The sequence below is a fragment of the Perissodus microlepis genome, chromosome 20, assembly GCF_051167445.1.
Source record: "Perissodus microlepis isolate ML-2025 ecotype Zambia chromosome 20, ASM5116744v1, whole genome shotgun sequence".
NCBI classification, from domain to species: Eukaryota; Metazoa; Chordata; class Actinopteri; order Cichliformes; family Cichlidae; genus Perissodus; species Perissodus microlepis.
Window position 1 is genome coordinate 14,927,131 of NC_140480.1, and position 21,643 is coordinate 14,948,773.

Genomic DNA, 21,643 nt, shown 5'->3' on the forward strand with positions numbered 1-21,643 from the left:
GTACTAGATGTAACACCTTCACGAAAGTACTTATGACACAATGAAAGAGAGTACTACAAGCAACTGAAACTCTATACACTGTCAAAGGTAAATACATGGTTCATGCTCTCGCTTCCGGAGTGGCACACACTGCACTTCATAAATATCACACATCTTCCTGTACATTTTTTCCCTGTGCTTTTTAAGGACACACTGATCTTGGAGCTTGGTTGGCCTTGGTGCTTGTTGAGTGTGACTTACACATTTACACATTTTTTGTACACATTTTGACTACATATGTGTTAAACCTCACCAAATAATTGTTCAGTAAGGCAAAACTTACCCTGATATCATGGATATCATTTCAGTTCTCTCTGAATGTGTGTTTCAACATGTTCTCTGAAGACAATTAAAGTGAAACCTTAGGATTTCTTTGCTACACGAGGTAAGTATACATTGTGTTACCATAAAATATCTGATGGATACTACTGATTCTTTAGCTAGATAGCTCTCTTCTTCACAAACGTGTGTGTAGATGAGGCAGTGCCTCTTTCACTGTCCAGATTCGTCTGCTGATACTGCAAGTGCTTAGTAGGTTCTCTCTCATATAAATGTACATCATGGATTTCAAACTCCAGGCCTCGAGGGCCAGCGTCCTTAAACATTTACACGTGTCCCTGCTGTAACACACCTGAATGAAAGTAGTAGGTCATTAGCAAGACGATAGAACCTGATTGCATGCTGAGGTTCAATTTGGAGTGCGAAGAGTGCAATTAACCCTCCGCACCACCAGAGACCGCTAGTGAAGCGCCGTGTTCGTTAACTAGAATCGTTAAAATATTAATTTACCGGAGCAGATGGACTTATTCCACTCTCTGGTGCAGGGAGCCAGCCCGTCTGCCCTGACATCACTTCTCAGCCTTTAAGTTAAGATCAAATGTAGTATCTGTTCTTGTCAGTTTAATATTTGATACAGTCCCTATCAGGGGAACACATATTAACTTGACTTTAAGGACGGGGCAGGCTTGGCCAACTCCAGACCTCGAGGGCCGGTGTCCTGCAGGTTTTAGATCTCACCCTGGGTCTACACACCTGAATCAAATGATTAGTTCATTACCAGGCCTCAGGAGAACTTCAAGACATGTTGAGGAGGTCATTTAGCCATTTAAATCAGCTGTGTTGGATCAAGGACACATCTAAAACCTGCAGGACACCGACCCTCGAGGCCTGGGTTTGGACAGCACTGGAATACTGGATGCTCCGTCCACTCCACACATGAATCTGGTATTGCAGTATTTCCAGGAGCGGTGCATTTCTCTAAACATCTGAAAAAACAAATCTCCTGAAGTTGGGAGTGTTACATGGAGTGTTATAGCAGCTCAAAGTCTTGTTTGCAACGCAGAGGAGGCACATTTTGCTCCCCCACCCCCCTCTTGTGTTTAGATGTTGCGCTGTCACGTGACGTGACTTAGATGCTTTGGGGGTTCTTTAGTTTACATATCATTTATATTTTCACCGGTTGTTGTTTTTGTTGTTGAGATTTTTAATTGTAATTTTTGTATGATAGTTTCTCAACAGTACTTGTTTGTTTTAATTTGTTTACTGGTTTGCGTGCACTTTTTATTTAAGATTTTTCTAAAAAAAATTGATAATATTCATTTTCTATAAGCATTTTCTATATAATTATAAACTTTGTCCTAATTATGTCCTGGGTTTAACTATTTAATAATACAAAAGGAAACATCACAAAAAACACTTAAGGTCATGAAAATTAATTGAGACTTGGCAATTCAATGACGCATCCACCTTATTTATTGAACAGGGTCAGTTTGTAACAGAAAAAATGTGACGATCGCAGGTTTGCCGAAATGTAAACATTTATTGTTTTCCAGAAAGCCACACATAACCAAATATTAATATGGACTGATTCTTATATAGCGCTTTTCTACTCTCCTGGAGTACTCAAAGCGCTCTACAGGGAGTGCAGAATTATTAGGCAAGTTGTATTTTTGAGGAATAATTTTATTATTGAACAACAACCATGTTCTCAATGAACCCAAAAAACTCATTAATATCAAAGCTGAATGTTTTTGGAAGTAGTTTTTAGTTTGTTTTTAGTTTTAGCTATTTTAGGGGGATATCTGTGTGTGCAGGTGACTATTACTGTGCATAATTATTAGGCATCTTAACAAAAAACAAATATATACCCATTTCAATTATTTATTTTTACCAGTGAAACCAATATAACATCTCCACATTCACAAATATACATTTCTGACATTCAAAAACAAAACAAAAACAAATCAGCGACCAATATAGCCACCTTTCTTTGCAAGGACACTCAAAAGCCTGCCATCCATGGATTCTGTCAGTGTTTTGATCTGTTCACCATCAACATTGCGTGCAGCAGCAACCACAGCCTCCCAGACACTGTTCAGAGAGGTGTACTGTTTTCCCTCCTTGTAAATCTCACATTTGATGATGGACCACAGGTTCTCAATGGGGTTCAGATCAGGTGAACAAGGAGGCCATGTCATTAGTTTTTCTTCTTTTATACCCTTTCTTGCCAGCCACGCTGTGGAGTACTTGGACGCGTGTGATGGAGCATTGTCCTGCATGAAAATCATGTTTTTCTTGAAGGATGCAGACTTCTTCCTGTACCACTGCTTGAAGAAGGTGTCTTCCAGAAACTGGCAGTAGGACTGGGAGTTGAGCTTGACTCCATCCTCAACCCGAAAAGGCCCCACAAGCTCATCTTTGATGATACCAGCCCAAACCAGTACTCCACCTCCACCTTGCTGGCGTCTGAGTCGGACTGGAGCTCTCTGCCCTTTACCAATCCAGCCACGGGCCCATCCATCTGGCCCATCAAGACTCACTCTCATTTCATCAGTCCATAAAACCTTAGAAAAATCAGTCTTGAGATATTTCTTGGCCCAGTCTTGACGTTTCAGCTTGTGTGTCTTGTTCAGTGGTGGTCGTCTTTCAGCCTTTCTTACCTTGGCCATGTCTCTGAGTATTGCACACCTTGTGCTTTTGGGCACTCCAGTGATGTTGCAGCTCTGAAATATGGCCAAACTGGTGGCAAGTGGCATCTTGGCAGTTGCACGCTTGACTTTTCTCAGTTCATGGGCAGTTATTTTGCGCCTTGGTTTTTCCACACGCTTCTTGCGACCCTGTTGACTATTTTGAATGAAACGCTTGATTGTTCGATGATCACGCTTCAGAAGCTTTGCAATTTTGAGACTGCTGCATCCCTCTGCAAGATATCTCACTATTTTTGACTTTTCTGAGCCTGTCAAGTCCTTCTTTTGACCCATTTTGCCAAAGGAAAGGACGTTGCCTAATAATTATGCACACCTGATATAGGGTGTTGATGTCATTAGACCACACCCCTTCTCATTACAGAGATGCACATCACCTAATATGCTTAATTGGTAGTAGGCTTTCGAGCCTATAAAGCTTGGGGTAAGACAACATGCATGAAGAGGATGTTGTGGACAAAATACTCATTTGCCTAATAATTCTGCACTCCCTGTATACAACATGCCTCATTCACCCAATCATACAAGCACTTCTAAACTCAAGTGCAACTAAAAGCATTCACACACATTCATACTCTGATGAACGCATCGGAGGGCAATTTGGGGTTAGTATCTTGCCCAAGGATATTTGGCATGCAGACTGGAGGAGCCAGGAATCGAACCACCAACCTTCTAATCAGGTAGCTGATCTGCTCTACCGCCTGAGCCACAGCCACCCCTAATAACCCTTTCCAAGATCAAATAACCCTCTCTGGGTTCTTAATAGAAAAAATTAACTTAGGAAATACTTAATAACTCTATTTATGACATCAATAAATAATCAAATAACCCTCTCTGGGTTCTTCACAGAAAGCAAGTTTCTGTTGTGCCGTGCGCAATCTTAAGCTTCAGTTGTCAGAGCAGAATCTCTTAAATGACTCATATGAGCAGTCTCTCAAAGTTCTTGTGTTCTTTCCTTATAATCCAGTTTTGTAGGTTCCAGTAGGGTAGCCTAGTAGACACCACTGTTTGCTCTCTCTCATCAACTTCCCTCTGAAAACCACAAAGCAAGCAGGCTGAGACACCAAACTAAGTGATACAGCACCTACACAGCACAAAACATTTCAATACCAGTATGGTTGTGGAGATGGATTTTATCCCAGTAGATTTTATTATGATTATATTTGTTTATACTCAGAATAACTTATTCAAGTCGCAAAAGTGAGGTTACCTATGTACTGTATGTTCATCAGTGTGAACTGTGGGCCTGCATCTGCATTCTAGTCACATTCACGTTCTGGGCAAAGTGAGGTTTAGCGTGGTTCACAATTCGAATCAAATAAGCTTTATTGACATGAGGAAACATTTCCAGAGATTCAGTCGGGCAGGCCCACTACACCCCAGTGTTCTATGGGTGCATTAGTGTCGATCGCGTGGCCAAACTGAAAAACTAATAATGCGAGGGAAAAAAAATAATGCATCTCTAATATTGTTCAGGGGGCCGGGTCAAATGTGGAGGCCCGTGGGCCGTATTTTGGGGACCACTGGTGTAGTGTAACCAACTCGGATAATCTTCGACTTCTCACCGCTGATCCTGAGTCCTATCGGTGCTGCTTCGATTTCCAAAGATGAGATTGTTTTCTGAAGAGCCCGGAGTGTTGGTGCGAGTAAGGCTATAAGTCCAAATCTGTGAACTGCTGCATGGGATCACGTCCGGCGACGCCCATCGTGTTCGGTCCAATTGCTCGGCGCATGACATGGTCAATAGCGATGTTAAAGAGGAATGGCGATAGGACGCAGCCTTGTCGCACACCAGTATCGATGTTAAAATATTCCGTGATGCCGTTGATGCACACCTGTCCAAAATTTATTGGACAGGTGTGCCAGATTATTTTGAGATTTTTTTAAATTAAATTTGATATACACAGGGTGCAACGATACACAAAATTCACGGTTTGGTTCGGTTCGATATTTTTTTTTGATACAAAAAATGTTCATGCCTTTTTTAAAAATTTGTAATTTATTACAATTATAAATATTTCTTTTAACTCAAAAGTACAGTTTTTAAATTAAATGTTGCTGAAACAACAAAATTATAAAAAAATAAATCTATCTGATTGAGAAATCACTCATCTGTGGAAAAGAGAGTCTATTATAGAGAAATGGCTCTTTCCAAAATAAGAGCTATGCTATACCCTTCAACTGGGGTAGCAATGTCACCTGCTGTGGAAAACAAGCTCTCACTTGGGACAGAGGTTCCAGGTACAAGCAAGTAACACTTTCTCTCATTTAGTGTAGCTGCATGGCATATATGCTGCAGAAAGACTGGAAATGGAAAGCAGCTGTAGCTGGTAGAGGTTCACTATGTTTATAAACCAAAGTTCCCCGACTTTTTTTCTTTAAACTAAAATAATTGCAATGCTGTTTAAGGTTTCTTCACATAAAAGACTGACAAGATTATGTTACTCATAATCCCCAATGAAATCTTTAATCAGTGCTTCTGCTGTGATCCTATACAAGCCTGGTCAACATTTGTATGCTGGGTCACATTATTTACCCTTCTTTGCATAACTTGACTTTGACAACTTTTTGATGTTATAATTCTTTTTATTTAAAATTGTTTTAAATAATTTCTAGTCCAATATTAAACATTGACTATGTTTCACTTAAGGCTATGTGGATCAAATTGTTATACAATCTATATCTATACAAATAGATTGTATAACTGTATATCTATACAAATAAAATGTATAGAAACAGGTACGCTTAAGAGACTTGCAGCATAATCTGGAATTAGCTAGAGCTAATATCCATAGTTTAATAAATATTTTTTATTCAATCAAATACATACCTCAAGTAGAAATATAACAAAATTTTCACACTATTTCTTGTATGTTTATAATGTTATAATGTTTCTAGGCTTTTTAATTGCGTTTCTCTTGTTTGAGACTTGAGCTGCAAGAAGATGGGGATCCACAGAATGCCGTGCCTAGCACACACTCTCCAACTCACAATGAAAGATGCCATGAAACACCCAACTGCTGATCAGTCATAACCAGTGTTGGTCAAGTTACTTGAAAAAAGTAATCAGTAACTAATTACTGATTACCTCCCCAAAAAAGTAATCCTAGTTACTTTACTGATTACTTTTTTCAAAAGTAATTAATTACTTAGTTACTTAGTTACTTTTTAAAAACATGATTTACAACCTGAATAGGTGATAAAGCAATAGATCTTTCAGCCCAATTCTACTTTTTCTGCATAATCCATCATACAAAATGTAATCAAATGGAAAAGTCTCTTTTTAAAACTTGTTTTATTAGTTTTACTCTTTTAAGTTTATGCATCAAGCAAAAATTAAATTATATGCAACATTCTCTGACTGGAAGAAATTTGTTTAACATTTAAACCTATTTTCTGCACATTCCAGCACATAAAATATATATTTTTTGTGTTTACACTCAGTCTTTTACATAGATGCAAGTAAAATGCAGCAGAAAATAAATAAAATCAAAGACTAGCGGTCCTGTTGCTCTATTTTCACCTGTAAAGCAGGAGTGGGGTAGGCGGAGGTTTACCCTGGTGCAGGTGAGCCACAGCGGTCAGTGGAAGAATCCGCGAGTTTCTCTGTGAATTTCCCATTACGTGGTAGCGCACTCGGTGCTTGCTTGGAAGTTTAGGGGTTTTTTTTCCCACGCATGATGGACACTAATGTTTTTATCACTTTTTACGGAATTAAACTCAAAGTAAGGTCAGTACTTCCACGCTGCATGCTCATACTCTCTCCCGCACTCGATATATTATCCATTCTTGATCTGCACACAGCTCTTGCCACGAACGTCGCACTTGGTTACGTCATTGTCATGACACATTCTGGAAAAAAAATCACGGTTTTAGTAACGCAGTAACGCAGCGTGCTTACGGGAAAGTAACAGTAATCTAATTACCTTTTTTGCAATAGTAATCCCTTACTTTACACGTTACTTGAAAAAAGTAATCGGATTACCATCTCTGGTCATAACTAAAGCAAGAAAACTGGTACATGCTGTCAGAAAATCATCAGTGGCAAATGAAGAAATGTCCAAAAAACATGGCAAAACTCAGATCCGGGATTGTACTGCTCGTTGGAACAGTACTTTTGACATGTTGAGATGACTGCTAGAAACCAGAGCTGAACAAAACCAACTGCTTGAGCAGCTGGGGATGGACACACTTCTCACAAATGATTGTGCCAAGATGGAGAACCTTGTCAAGCTGTTTGAACGCTCATACAGACCATCTTCAGAGTGACAGCCAGTCGCTCTCAATTACAAGTAGTGCCATGTCTGCTCAACCTCGAGGCACATCTGCTGACAAGTCCTTTTAGGAGTCCATTAGCTCAAGTGCCGCTTCACTCTGCATGTGAGCCTTGTGCTTTGCGCTGGGCAGAGGGGGGAGGGGCGGTACTTACATTCGCAGTAGCACAGGAACAGAGCAGGAGGGAGAGAAAGAAAGCCAGGGACACATCGTCACATTAGAAAGGTATAGTAATCATCCACAACTATTTTCAGTTGCAGATGATAAAGGATTCAGAAAGTTTATTCATGCAGGCCCATATGACAGAGAATATGCATCTTCTTTTTGTTTTCATATTATAATTTATATTTAATTGTGTTGTGGTTTGCAGTGTTTTGTGTTGTTTCACTTTAAATTTGTTTAAAAGGAAAAAGCTGAAAATGTAAATAGTTAAAAGTTGAAATGTAAATAGTTGGTTTTTGTATTATATGATTTATTTATTACATTTTATGTGGAGTGAATAAATAAAAGTATATTTACGGTGGCCCCTAGAGACAAAGCACATACAAACTCCAAAACGCAACAGAAGTGCTCCAGGATGCTAGGGGCAGTGTTGCGCTTTTGTTACCTAGTGGCTACACAAGCCAGGAAATACCAACGACCGGATTTGGTGTGTGGTAGTAACAGGTAAATGAACATTTTTTTTAAATTATTTGAATATATATGAGTGCCTGTGTATAAATACACAAACAATACACATATGCTTTCAATTGTGTAATTTAAGTGATGTAGGTAGCTCTGTTTTGGAAGTTCAGTTAACGCTAGAAATGTGTTTTGGAGTTTGTACGTGCTTTGTCTCTAGGGGCCACCGTATATATTTATATATAAACATATATAAAAAAAAAAACCACGTTTTTTTTATATTAGTAATTCCGTTTGTGCATAATTTTATATTGTTGTTGATAATAAAGTAATTAAAGAAACAAAACAACCTGAATAGCCGGTTGGGAGCCGAAAGAGCCGGTTCTCTAAAAAGAGTTGGAATTCCCATCACTAGTATTACCCTTCCAGAACCTGAAGCTCAGTAAAGCACCCCTCCAACAGCCAAACCCATCTGTTCTCTGATTAGATTGGTCAATGTCATGTCAGTCACAAATTTAACCATCAGCTGAAAGGAAGAAAAATCAAGTCAAAATTTGTACTTTTAAGTTGAGAGCCACACACAGCCAGGGAACCTGAGGGCAGTTTTACACATAGTTTTTTGCTTTGTATCTGTAAGCAGACCTTAAAAAAATGTGTAACTCATGTAAATATTTTTTACAAACACACAAATTACCATCTGTAGATGCACAAACATAAAATTTTCACATATTTTAGTTTACAAGGTTACAAAACTCAGTTCACAAATACGCATTTGATTTACAAGTACAAAATATTTATAACCACAATTTCTGGAGTTCATTTGCAGTAAATCCTTTATATCTAGCTTAATCTTGTTTTCCCCTAGGTTTGGAATCAGTTGGCTTCCTTCTTCCTGATAATTTTGACAACGCAACAGAACATGTTCAATGGTTTCACCTGTTTTCCACAGCAACTACATCCCCCGTTTGATGTTTCCCTATAATGAATAGTAAACTGTTTAACTCTTTAAATAGCCCTTTGAGTCCAGCTAGTACTTCCAATTGAACTCCCAGCTTGCTTTCTTCAAATTCTACGCTGCTCAGACTTTAAACTAACCAAACTCAATCCAGATCATCACGGGTGGGTCTCTAGCCTTCACTTAATTTCATAAGATTGCAAGCAGCAGCCCCCTGCCCATGTTTAATTTCAAGATAAACTCCTAAGTCCTTGAAAGCAGTTAGCCCGTTACCTCCAGCTTCAGAAATACCAGCAAGTTTCCCCTTCAGACCCTCCAGTCATCACTGAGTCCGGCCACATTGCTACCAGATTCTGGTCCTACTCAGACTTCCATTAAGTTTTCTCATTGCCTGGAATTTTTCCCGATCCCTTCTCTGGCCTTTCCTTCCAAACTGGGACAGGTACATACAAGGAGAGCAGCTTCACGCAAAAGAATCCCCGACCAACTGATTAAGGTCATTGGAAGCCTACCATTTATATATATTTTCATCAATCTTAAAGTTTATTCCATCCACCATTCACGTTCAAGAAACTATAACTGAGGATGTGTTCCCTGCTAGTGAAATTAAAATATTTCGTCTTAATTCTGGGAGTGGGACTGCACCTCATACACTCCCCTTTTAGTTTTATAACTGATTGTATTCCCACATTACACACTTTTTGTTCTCATTTTCGTGCCCACACCCTTCTCTATTCTTACTTATCATTAGTACCTGCTGTCAGTCATAAGGGTGCCATGAAGCTTTTCCCAAACTCCAGTCTCAGGCATGGATAGAAACACTGACAATCTAAGTGAAGACGTAGTTCAGATTTTACAGCCAGAAACAAAAACCAGTTTCTATAGCTAAATTATATTCCCTCTACTTAACTACTGAATGGTGTTTTGATTGTTCTGTTTTTATAACTCAGCTGTTTTGAAACTTACACTTAGTGACATTGCCACTTTGATGGGAAGGTGTGCAGACATAGGCAGCCATACAGCCAACCTCTGCCTGCTAGGCTTCAATTCATCTCATTTTACTTACTGATCTGGAGCTCTCGAGGTCCTAGGTTTGGTGCTGCAGTGCAGCTGGTCATACTAATGGCTTATCCAGGCTTGTTGTACATGAAATTCTATTTATCTATTTGGCAGTACTACTTAGCAGATATCTTGGAAGTGTTTCACAGAGATTCTGAATCTATCTGTCCAAACGTCTCAGAAACAGTTTTAACGAAAGCTGAACCTTCAGTTAGTCAGGATGCTTTGCAGGACTGATATCAGGTCGGTGTAACCAATAAAGTGATACTTGGGTGTAGCTTCAACAGAGCTGGTCTCGTAGGACAAAAACACAGTGACATGTTCTGTCCTCTTGTGTGTGTGTGTGTGTGTGTGTGTGTGTGTGTGTGTGTGTGTGTGTGTGTGTGTGTGTGTGTATCTGTCAGGAGTTGGTGAAGGAAGTGTCAGAAGCTTCTGAGTCCATGAGCAAGGAGGTAAAACAGCTTCAAACACAGCCTCGCTACTGGAGCCGTCAGTTTTAACACTCACACTCATATTTAGAGTTTGTTTAATATTTGTTTCCTCTTTCTTCTTTTTTTCTCCACTAGCTGTTCAACTGGAAAAGGTTATCAGGTGAATTCTAGACTTTCTCTCTCAGCTAAATTAATGATGTTGTTTAGAGTGACAGACTCATCAAAATCATGGAGGAGGGTCTGAGCTGTGGTTGTGTTAAGACACAGACAACACAGCTATCATTACAGGACCACACACCTCTTTCTTTAACTGTGAGGGACAGAAAGAGGTGCGTGTTCACTGGAGTCATACACCCTGTTTTAATATGAGCATGACTGACATGTTGGGAAAGTACTGCACTCAGTGTTGATGTAGAGATTTGTGAATTTCATTAGTGAATAAATGCTTTTGGACCCTTTAAGGCTGAATGCGTTTGTCACACTCATATCACAGACATCTGACGTCATCTTGTCGGCCAAACTGAAAATAACAAACAAACAAACCGCCCACCAGTAACACTTCTACACATTGACCTCCACAGAAAAGTGTCACTGTTAAAGCAGGTAATTTTAATGTTTTTGCACACTCAGTCTCAGTCTGAAGAATCTACAAACTGTGAGTCGAGATTTTTTACATCATTTTTGGAGAAAGCATGGATGACATTAAACAGACAGTTGCTATGCTTCTATGTTTAATCACAATGACTTAAACTGGCCTGCATCATTTTACACTCAGTGGTCACATCACATCTCACTGCTGTCAAAGAGTTCATTAACTTGGCCCAGGTCAGCAGTCATGCTTGCATAAGGACTGAAGCAGGCTTTGAAGTGTGCTCCAGTTGACAGTCCTCCTCCACGGCTCTCTGTCCCTTCAGCAGGTTGATGCCAGCAATGGAAGCTCTTTCAGTCAAAAACCTTTGCTGACCAGCCAGTCCTTCAACTCCTTATCGAAGTGACCTTTGACCTTCAGGGTCATGGTGACCTCGTTGACCTGTGTAGGTAGCTCTTTTCCCGTCACCTCCTGCAGGTACTGCCTCACGTCCTTCTCTAGAGCCCAAATGTCGCCCTCCACTTTCCGTATCAACGTTAATTTCCGGTTGCTATTGGTCACGTCGGTATAAATCGGGATGTTGTGCATGCGGGAGCGGCGGATCATGTAGGGCAGAGGCGGCGGTGAATCCGCAGGAGGGATCCAGCCCGATGGGGTAGGACCGGTGTGTTTAGGTGGAGTGGGAATCCGTGATGAGGGGATGAGCCGCTCAACGTACTTGTATTCCTCCGTGGACTCTATTATCGGCGACCGATTATCTTCTGGAGCAGCATTACTAACAAACCGGAGCCCGGCAGCAGAGACAGGAGCCCCCGGTGTCCTGCAGCACAGGCTGGAAGGTCCCAGCCACGCTCTGCGGAGTACGGTAGATCCGAAGAGGGCCGCCATGATGTGGAACGGTGTGGCGAGCGCGACCCGGAAGTAGTGTACAACTTCCGGTACGAGGACTTTCATAGAAAAATAAAAGGACTTTTATTTTTATTGATTATCTAAATCAATAAAAATATTTATGAAATTATTAAAATATGTATTTTTACTTATTTATTTTGATAAAATAAATAATTTGTTATTCATTTATTTAAATAAATAAATAAAAATAAAAGGATGAGAGACACGTTCACATTAACTGAAAGTGTAAAATATGAAAACATTGTTTATTTATATATTTATTTATTTATTATGCCATAATTGTTAACAGTAGTTCAAAAGCCTTATTATATTAATGTGGACGGTGACCTCAGCTTATCCTTGTTTTATATCTCATGTATATATGGCTTGAAGCTCATGTACAGTTGTATGATTAAAAAATTCAGCCACCACGTCAGACAGTTCCCTCTACTCAGCTTGGTTTGATGTCAGAAAAAGCAGCTATCTCATCCAGTGGGAAACCTTCTGTATACAAGGAGAGCCTTTCCAAAGAAACTGGCTTAAACAAAAGGACAGGAGAGCTAAAACAATCTGTTCGAAACAAAGGTTCAACTGAGGGGTTGCTCTTAGACCCAGTATAAGATTAGAATAAATACATTGTAATAAATAAAAATCTACTCAAATAAATATGTATGGAGCAGGGAAATTTTATTATGGTAAAAGAAATAGATGAGCGATTTTAAAAACAAAATGTTGAAACTGTTTGGTCCAAATCGATCATAATGGGAACAAGATGTTGAAAAATCCCTCCTGAACATGCATCTGAACAGACCTAACAGAGCACCTCAGTAAAGGACTTCTTATCATTGCTGGCATTTTGCAGGCAGAGCGGCACACTGAATCATGTTGTGGGTTTGTACAACTGTGTCCTCTTTTTGTATACAGTTTACAGCTATATTACCCTGCTGATATATTTAACAAAAGCTGGGGTAGTGGGTATGTCTTAATATCTTTGGCTTTTGTTATTTGTGATATATTTATATGGTAAAGCTAGCAATGGGTATTTTGAACCCTCTTTAAAATAGCTGAATGTAACTATGTGTTCCCTTATTGCTCTGATCCCATGTCAATCATGTGCAGGCTGTACTATAACAAAGATAATCTGTACAGTATTATAATATGTTGTGTGATATATTCTGAAGAAGGCTCCAGAAAAAATAATCCATTTAGAAGTGTGGTACAGTACTGCAGCATTGTGGCTTCACAACAAGCTTCTTGATTTGAAGCTCCTGCATAGCAGCAGCATTTCTATAAGCAATTCGTGGTTTTATTATGAAATATTGGATCATATTCCTGACTTTGAACATCATCTTACATTATAAAATCATATAAGGCTTTTAGAACAGTCTGAATGACAAAGTGACAAAAAACAGTTGTTTAGTTCAGTGTCACTTCATCATTATTCTATTAAACTCCTTGATAATGGGGAGAGAAAGGAGGTGCATGCCTAATGTTAAGAGGAAAAATAAGAATCTTCAGTTCTTAGGACCCCTGAGAATGAACTTGTAACCCCTCATCAGTGTCTGTCCCATGCTCATCAGCTGTATGGAGAGCTGAATGATAGCTTTGGGACTCAGACATGGGCTACACCCAGGTGTGACGTCTCACACCCTTGTGCTAGACAACCAGACTTAAGTAAATGTCTCTGCTGGCTGAAACTTTCTCTCAGTATTTCTGAGATATGTGGAGGCTTATTCAATTCAATTTTATTTATATAGCGCCAAATTACAACAGCCGCCTCAAGGTGCTTTATATTGTAAGGTAGACCCTGCAATAATACACGGTCCTGTATCAGCTCAGATACAGGACCAGTTTCAAGTCATTCTCCACTGTCGTGTTCAAATTTTTTCATAAGGAATTCATGAGAAATAGCTGTCGTTTCAAAAGATTTACTTTGCTTCAGTAGTTGAAATTAAAAGTTACAGCGCTGGACCCCAGTATGATACAACCGCCTCACACCAAGGATGAGCCTTATCTGCCCGTACAGTTTTTATACTACGACAATAACAAGTGATTGTTATGGCTGTCTTCTTCCAGAAGCAACGTGGCAGTCCTGCTGTCTCCTTACGACTCCTCTCTGTTCACGTCCAACTTCGTGACCTCCTATCTGCTCCTTTTTTCCTGGAATCAGAAAGACAGACACAAAAAACATCCCCTGCCTAGACTTGATCATTTTAATATTACTGATTCTAATATCTAGTTCAGGGCATTCTGTTCGAACTCCCTTGACCCCGAGTATATCCTTCTAGTCATTATCAGTTGTGATGTTGTGATGTGTAAGCATGCAGCAATTCCTTCTGTGCTCTACGTCTACCCCCAATATTTCAAATCCAGACACAGCACTGGACAAAGCTTTTGAGCCTAAAAACACAGAGCGCCAGCACGTTTATGAGCACATTGCATTGCGTATATAAAAAATGATAAAACAGCTTTATATAATTATTTTATATTTTATTTAATAATTTTCAACCCTAACACCACACATGCATGTTTTCATGTGATAAATTGGCAGGTATCTAGAAGACCACAAAAACCACACCTCTTTGCATGTTAACGCATGTTCCCCCCCCCCCCCAAGCTCAGGTGAGTCAACATATGTTATTCTGCCACTCTGACCTTTCTCCCTAACTAAAAGTGAATTGTATAAAGATGACCTAAGTAAAAAGTATACAAAGGTTTTAGGGTAATTCAGTTCATGGGCCACATACATCACAATTTGCTCTCAAGCAGTCTGGACAAGTAAAAGTATTTATTCATAAATGAATGAATTACTTTAAATAATGAGTAAAAAACAAGATAAAATTTGTCCTTCTTTTAAAACATATTTAATGAATCAACTTATTCCCCCCAAAAACAAATGCAATTATAAAATAATGTCTTATGTCATTCTGTGAGTTTATAGTATTTACATGTACGTCACAGATTACAGTGGTGTTTTAAAAAGCATAAAGCCTTTACATGCAGCATTTCTAAAACTGTATTTTACATCTTTATAAATAAAACAAATATATTAATTCATAAAGAAAATTTTTAAGTTTCACATTATAAATCATCTCAATACAATTTGCACACTTTGCAGATCCAACCTTGGAGTTCCCAGCAGTCCCCGGGTCACATGTATCACATCCCTGTTAGAGCAAGTGAGCTGCTGGTCTTCGTTCGCCCCATGATTGGAGGGTCGGGGGTTCAAATCCACCGAACGATTACCCTGTGGTACCCCTGAGCAACGTACTGTCCTATACACTGCTCCCCACTGCTTCACTGAGTGAATAGGTTAAATGCAGAGAGTAATTTCCCTACAGGAGATTAATAAAGTATACAAAAAAGTCTATATTTGTTATGATTGCCTTTATGTTTCAACACAGCCTGAACTTTCTTAGACAAACTTTCTTAAAATTTCTTTAAGAAGTCTTCAAAGATGGTCTTCCAGGGACCACATCCAAAGCTCTTCTTTGGATGTTGGCTGCCTTTTGTCCCATTCTCTGTAAAGATGATCCCACACTTCTTCAATAATGTTAAGGCCTGAGCTCCGAACAGTCATGACTTATGGTGGTCCATTGTGTTTTTCTATCCAGATAGGCATTTACTGAACTGGCAGAGAGTTTGTGATCATTGTCATGGTGAAAAATGAATTTTGCCAATATAATTGTGTGTAATTGTGTTCTCCTGTACCAACTTACAACAGAAAATAAATACCATAAAAATTTGCAGGCCTATGTGACCTTATAATGATGAACTTATTTTCCCTTCACAATCACTGTTAAAACATAGCTTTTGAAATACAATTTAAATTGTAAAAAAACGTAATTTATAAACTGTATTTTGTATTTACTTTTGTGTTTAATGATAATATGCAAACAGGATAATTATGCAAAACATAACATATCAAGAAGAGGGGAAAAATGTTTTTTCAACTGCACTGTATGTAAAATATTTCCAAATGTGGTATATATGCGGTGGAAGTATACTGACAGAAATGATGTAATATTTTAACTTTATTTTTTGTGGATAATGGCAAAAAACAAACCAGCATATATCAATTTGAAAAGCTTCTTCAGGATTTGACAAATACATCATCAGACTAAGTTTAACATCAGCCATGGGTAGCAATCTAGCAACCCTTATGGCATAGTAGTCTATAACAGTAACCTGTAGAGGGTACCAATGATAAAAGCATAAACCCACAAGATACAAGAGGTCACAAACAAACAAAGTTCTAAGAAACAGTGAGAGAGTTGAAGACGTGGAGTCTCTCTTTGTATGCTACCATAAGCTGTGTTGATGGAATAAGTCTGTGTCGTGCATATCACACTAGCCTGGATCAGACTACTTCCATTGCTTGTGGATTTGCCTCACCAGATGTGAGTAAATCTCACTCACTGATTCTTTTCAAAATGTCCAGGCAGCAAAGATTATGTTGAGTTTGTCCTTGTGGTCAGGAAACATCATTTTGAGTGATGGCCACTAGTCACTAGTATCTCTATACAGTGCACCCTCTCTAGAAGCATTCACAGCTGTGCTGATCACCATTTACTATTTTTAAAACAGGAAGCACACTTCAAATGCTGATGGATCATGCGTGTTTACTGATGGCCTGACAGAAGACAATAGCAGTCATTTTTTTAATCAAAGGTGTAAAAGAATATACTTTATGCTCAGTTTCATCCAAGTGCTAGTGACTGGACAATGACAAAGGAAAGATGGACAACAGCTCAAACCCAAGGAATTTTGAAGCTACAAAGGTAATGTTCTATGCATGTTATTTATGATTTTACTATGTATAAATTTGTTGAACTGTAATTTCTTGATTATTGTATAATTATAGGTAAATAATTATTTCTTGCTACAGTTTTTTGTTCAGCTGTAAATCAGAGCTGAGAGGCAAACAGATCACACCTCGAGCTAACTGTGTGTTTTTGAATTAGATTGTCCAGCTGTTACGTTCCCCTAAAAGGGTCAAGGCGATGACGGAAGGTAACAAAAAGTGTCCGGGTCAGAAAAAGGAGACAAGGAGGCAAAAGGGTTAAATTAAAGAGTTTTATTAAAGTAGCTCAACTAAAAGAGACGGACAAGCCGCTATCACCATTTAAGGAAACAAACAAAACTCAAGTGTTGGTGAAAAAAAGTAAGTCAAAAAAGAGCAGCTCACTAGCGGCAACCACACAAACACGCAGCTCACTAGCGGCAACCACTCACAGCTGCACAAAAGAAAAAGGTGGCACCTTTGGCACAGGAGAGATGGTAGGACACGCCCACACAGGCAACTTCAGGAGGAGGCCCTGCTAGGACCGTAACACCAGCGTAATGCTTTTCTTTTCTTTCTTTTTCTTTTCTCTTATTAAAAATAAAGCATTATATATTTTTTTGGCTGTAGCTCTATGTGATGCACACAGAGTTGGGCCAAGGAGTGCTGCGTTTTTTAATCAAAATGAAGCGGCCTGCAGTTAACAGAGTGAACACAAGGTGGCAGAAGAGCCAAAGGCATTTTGCACCTGTAACAGCCAAACCTGAGGAAATCTGCAGGCAGCAGAGCTCATGAGGGCTCCTCAGTGTGCAGCATGACATGCTTAGAGATTCAACTGAACATATTTACATCAGTAATGTGAAAACATCCTCATTATAATTTATTATTAACTGACTTATGCATATGTGTCAAAGTGACATGTATGAGTTTAGATATTTAATTTTACAAAGTAAACTGTTGATGATTCAAAGTTAGGGTATTTTTTGTGTGCAAGGAATGACACTGAGCTGGTATTTAAATAGCACTTTTCTACTATTCTACCTGTGTCTACTCTTTAGTCTACAAGCTACATTTAACCATGCATTCATTCTGTGCTCACATCAATGGAAAACTTAGAATCTTTGGTGCGTAATGACATGTGCCACAGGTGTTCAGCTACACTTGTTATATACCAAAAATTAATCCATGCCTTCCAGCCAGCCAGTCAGAATCTAGATCTTTATGCAAATAAGTGCTAAAAGTTGCACAGCAGTTGGTCTCATCCCTTACACAACACTCATTGCTTGTGCCACAGAAATCTTCCTGTTATATATCCACCTCCTGTTTTTCTGCTTCTTTCAGATTAGAAGTTGTTGGTGCTGACTTGTGAGTGCCACATTCTAGTTAGCTGCCAGGGTCATGAAACAGAAACACATGTCACTGTCAGTGAGGGCCATCGCCACGGCACAATCTCCCACAGGAAACACGCAGCATTCATCATTCCACTGCGATAATAGCTCCAGACAAACACCTCTGTGGAAGCGGTTTTCCCCCTAAATGTCAATGCAATGTTGCTGCTATGAATTCTGGTAGTTTGCATGCGGTTTTCATTTTTGTTTTTTGATGCGTCATATGAAAACAAAAGTTCAAACCATTGCTGATGTTTGACTTTTAGTTTCGGGTTATGATTTAATCGCAAGAATGTGCACCATCAGCCAGTTTCAAACAATTTAACAAAACCGATTATTAACAAAAAGGTTTCCTTTTAAATTCTTTGATGTATTTCCTTTAAATCCTACATCTGTGTTAGTATACAGTTATGTTGCACAGGCAGAGGACAGAAGAAGAGAATTGCGATGTGGGTCACAGCAGGATGTAAGTGGGTCAGAGTCACCCTGCTCTGGTTTTGTAAAGAGGAAGAGTGGGAAGCAGAGGCATCAGCAGGATTTTGAGATGTGTTAGTGCACTCTTAATCAATAACAGTTTCTCATAAAATGTAGGGTGTGTGTCTGCGTGTTTATCCTGTGGGTCTCTACGAGGAGACACAGCGACGGCAGATAGCGCCCGCTGCTTCATTCCTAGCATTATTTTGTACGTCCCATTAACAATAACTGGAAGTAAAAGCACCACTTTCATAGGCTGGAACATGTGCCCTCTGACTCCCATTGTATCTTTGACCACAACTGCTAATTTCCTATTGTGGTATGTCAGTTTTCCTCTCCAAGTGCCAGAACACATCTATAAATATTACCAATGTATTACCCTTTATAAAAAGCAGCATTACTGGCATGCTGCTAAAAAAGGCGCTAAAAAAAATCCCATGTTATGTTAGTGGAACAAACATTCTGCTAAAAGTAAACTGCAAAAAGGAAATCCTGTGCAAAAATACAGCTTTAGCAACAGTAGCGTGGTGACTCCAAGTGCGACTATGGTGGTATGCCAACCATGTCATTGGTTGACTGGTTAGCCCAGGATATAATGAATACTTTCACAACAAGTTATGCTAACTTTCGTAACACTATCACTTTTTTTTTTAGTATCACTGTGAGGTTGACCTTTCATATTTTTAAATATCTCAACAGCTAGTGGGTTCATATGGAAGCCCGTTTTTGCCACACAAAAAAAAGAAAAACTATACATAACTCGATATTTCGACTTATTAACTTGAAATTTTGACTTATTAGCTCTAAAGTTTGAGAAAAGTAACTCGAAATTTCGAGTTAGCTCTGCCAACCAGTAATCTACGTGAATGACGTCATTTTCTTGTTACCCGGAAGGATATGGCGCAGAGGAATGCGCACTCAAAACTGGATTGCAACAAATTGGCACCCTCGAGAGTACGTTTGCAGATAGTAACGCCATGTGATTCGGCTAATAACACAAGAATTTTATCATTTGTGAAGAGTTACTTTTCTCAAAATTTCGAGTTAATAAGTTGAACCTTCAAGAAAATAACTCTAAATTTCAAGAAAGATATGGATACTTTTTTTTTAAGAGGCAGAAACGGGCTTCCACAGGTTCAAGATGTGTCTAATGACTTCCAACTAACTGTCTCCTGAATTTTCCTCTTGTGCCACCACAGGGTGCATAGTAGGGGTGGGGGAAAAAATCGATACTGTGTAGTATCATGATATTTTGTTTGCTAATAATGTATCGATACAGGGACAGCAGAAATCGATATTTTGTTACAAAAAAAGTTTTTGTGCTCTGACTTCAGAGCATGTTGATCCTTTTTCTGAGCAAGAATCCTGACACTGTCCAAATGTGTTTAACTTTTTTTTGGCAGCAATAAACATGACAGTTTACTTATTTTAATTTAAGACATGTTTTATTTTAATTAAGTTTAAAACTTTTTTATTTAATGTAAAATTATATTTTGTTTTAATTTACTTTCAAATTCTTCAGTTGCTGAATGGGCTGCATAGTTTTCATAAATTGCATAGTTCAGAATAGCAACCAGATGGTTGAATTTAGTTAAGTTGGACTAGACTGTAATACAAACCGTTCAGTTTGTCAACAATAAAACTGACTGAAATGAGAGACTGAGTGTGAGACTTTGTTATTAGATTAAATGAATATTGATAAAGTTTACCTTTATGTACAGAATCTGAAAATATTTAAAAAAATTGCAATAATATCGTATCGTGCGTTAAGTATTGTGATAATATCGTATCGTGGGATGTATGGTGATTCCCACCTCTAGTGCATAGTGTATCTCAGTTGCTGCAGGATACATTTTAGTACATCCATTTGCAACCCCTTTAGAGCTAAACTGGTCATCACCTGATCGGGTACCACCACGCCTGTCGATTTTTTGTTTTTAGCAAGCCTCAACTGGATAAGCAGACAAACATGGATGGATTGATTTCCTGTGGTCCTCTGCAAGAAGCAGGTCAAAGTTTCACTCTCAACACCTGCGAGGTTAAACTTTGTCACGATTCTCAGACTTTTATGTCTTTTTTGATGACTTTCACCCACCACCGTGAGGCTCACATTTGTCAAATGAAACGACCTGATAACTGCTGCACGGACTGTTACTTCATGTAATGCAAACATATATGGTCCCCTTGGGAAGAAATGTAATTATGTTAGTGACACCATAACATTTTCTTTAGTTTCAGCTCCACTTTAGGACAAAATACTTTTAAAGATTACATAAATAGTCCATAAATGACATCAGCCCAGATCTGAATTAACAGATATTTGTTGGAGATGAGGAATTATTTACTGAAATGGATTCTTTCTGATAATGCAGAAAAAGTGGAAGTAGCACTTTAGCTTTTACAGTCAATACCGTGTACAAAACACATTATTGTGTGTTTGTGTTTTTTAAAAAAAAAGATTATTCTAATGAAAGAAAATAGTGTGAAGATAATATATGTAAGTCTAATTCCTCAACTCTTTATTTTGAAAGTGCTTGCCCTTGATGAGATTTGATACAGAGTGTTGGTAAGGGCGATCGGTGAATGTCTTTTTATTTGATTTGTTCATTTGCCAATACATCTTTATATTATGAGAGCAAATGTTGAACTTTTGACAAACTAAAGTGCCCCAAGATTCAAGGCCATATCTGAGTTTTCACTGTGTCGCTCTGTGCAGGAGGTAGAAAGAAAGACAACCTGGTGAAAAACATTACTTCTTTAGTAAAGCTGGAATCCTTTAAGCCAGCGGTCCCCAACCTTTTTTGCGCCACGGACCGGTTTATGTCTGAAAATATTTTCACGGACTGGTCTTTAAGGTGTTGCGTATAAATACAACAAAATAAAACCAGTACCGGTACCAAAAAAAAGAAGATTTATTCATAACACATGTGAAAAGACCCAGGGAAACCAGGTTAATGATAAAAACGATGAAACATAACACTAAAAACTGCTAAAAACCCTGAAAACCGTAAATTTCACAATCGAGCCTCAACTCTCGCGGCCCAGTACCAAACAACTCACAGACCAGTACCGGTCAGTTGGCCCGGGGGTTGGGGACCGCTGCTTTAAAACACTATAGCTTCCTAGTAACAACAGAGATGTGAAAATGCAGTATTAA

The 21,643-nt window shown here is 38.8% G+C and overlaps 1 protein-coding gene and 1 non-coding gene across 2 annotated transcripts; one reads left to right on the plus strand and one right to left on the minus strand.

Annotated features, from left to right (window-relative positions):
* The first annotated feature begins 886 nt into the window (after positions 1 to 886).
* On the plus strand, positions 887 to 1,081 carry LOC146364295 (U2 spliceosomal RNA). Its single transcript, XR_014799115.1, has one exon. It is a non-coding gene; the product is annotated as a U2 spliceosomal RNA (small nuclear RNA).
* Positions 1,082 to 10,952: 9,871 nt separating this feature from the next.
* On the minus strand, positions 10,953 to 11,875 carry mrpl49 (mitochondrial ribosomal protein L49). The gene has a single exon (XM_084918395.1). It carries the CDS (start codon positions 11,839 to 11,841, stop codon positions 11,311 to 11,313), a length of 531 nt encoding a protein of 176 aa, XP_084774521.1. The 5' UTR covers positions 11,842 to 11,875; the 3' UTR covers positions 10,953 to 11,310.
* Positions 11,876 to 21,643: the final 9,768 nt, after the last annotated feature.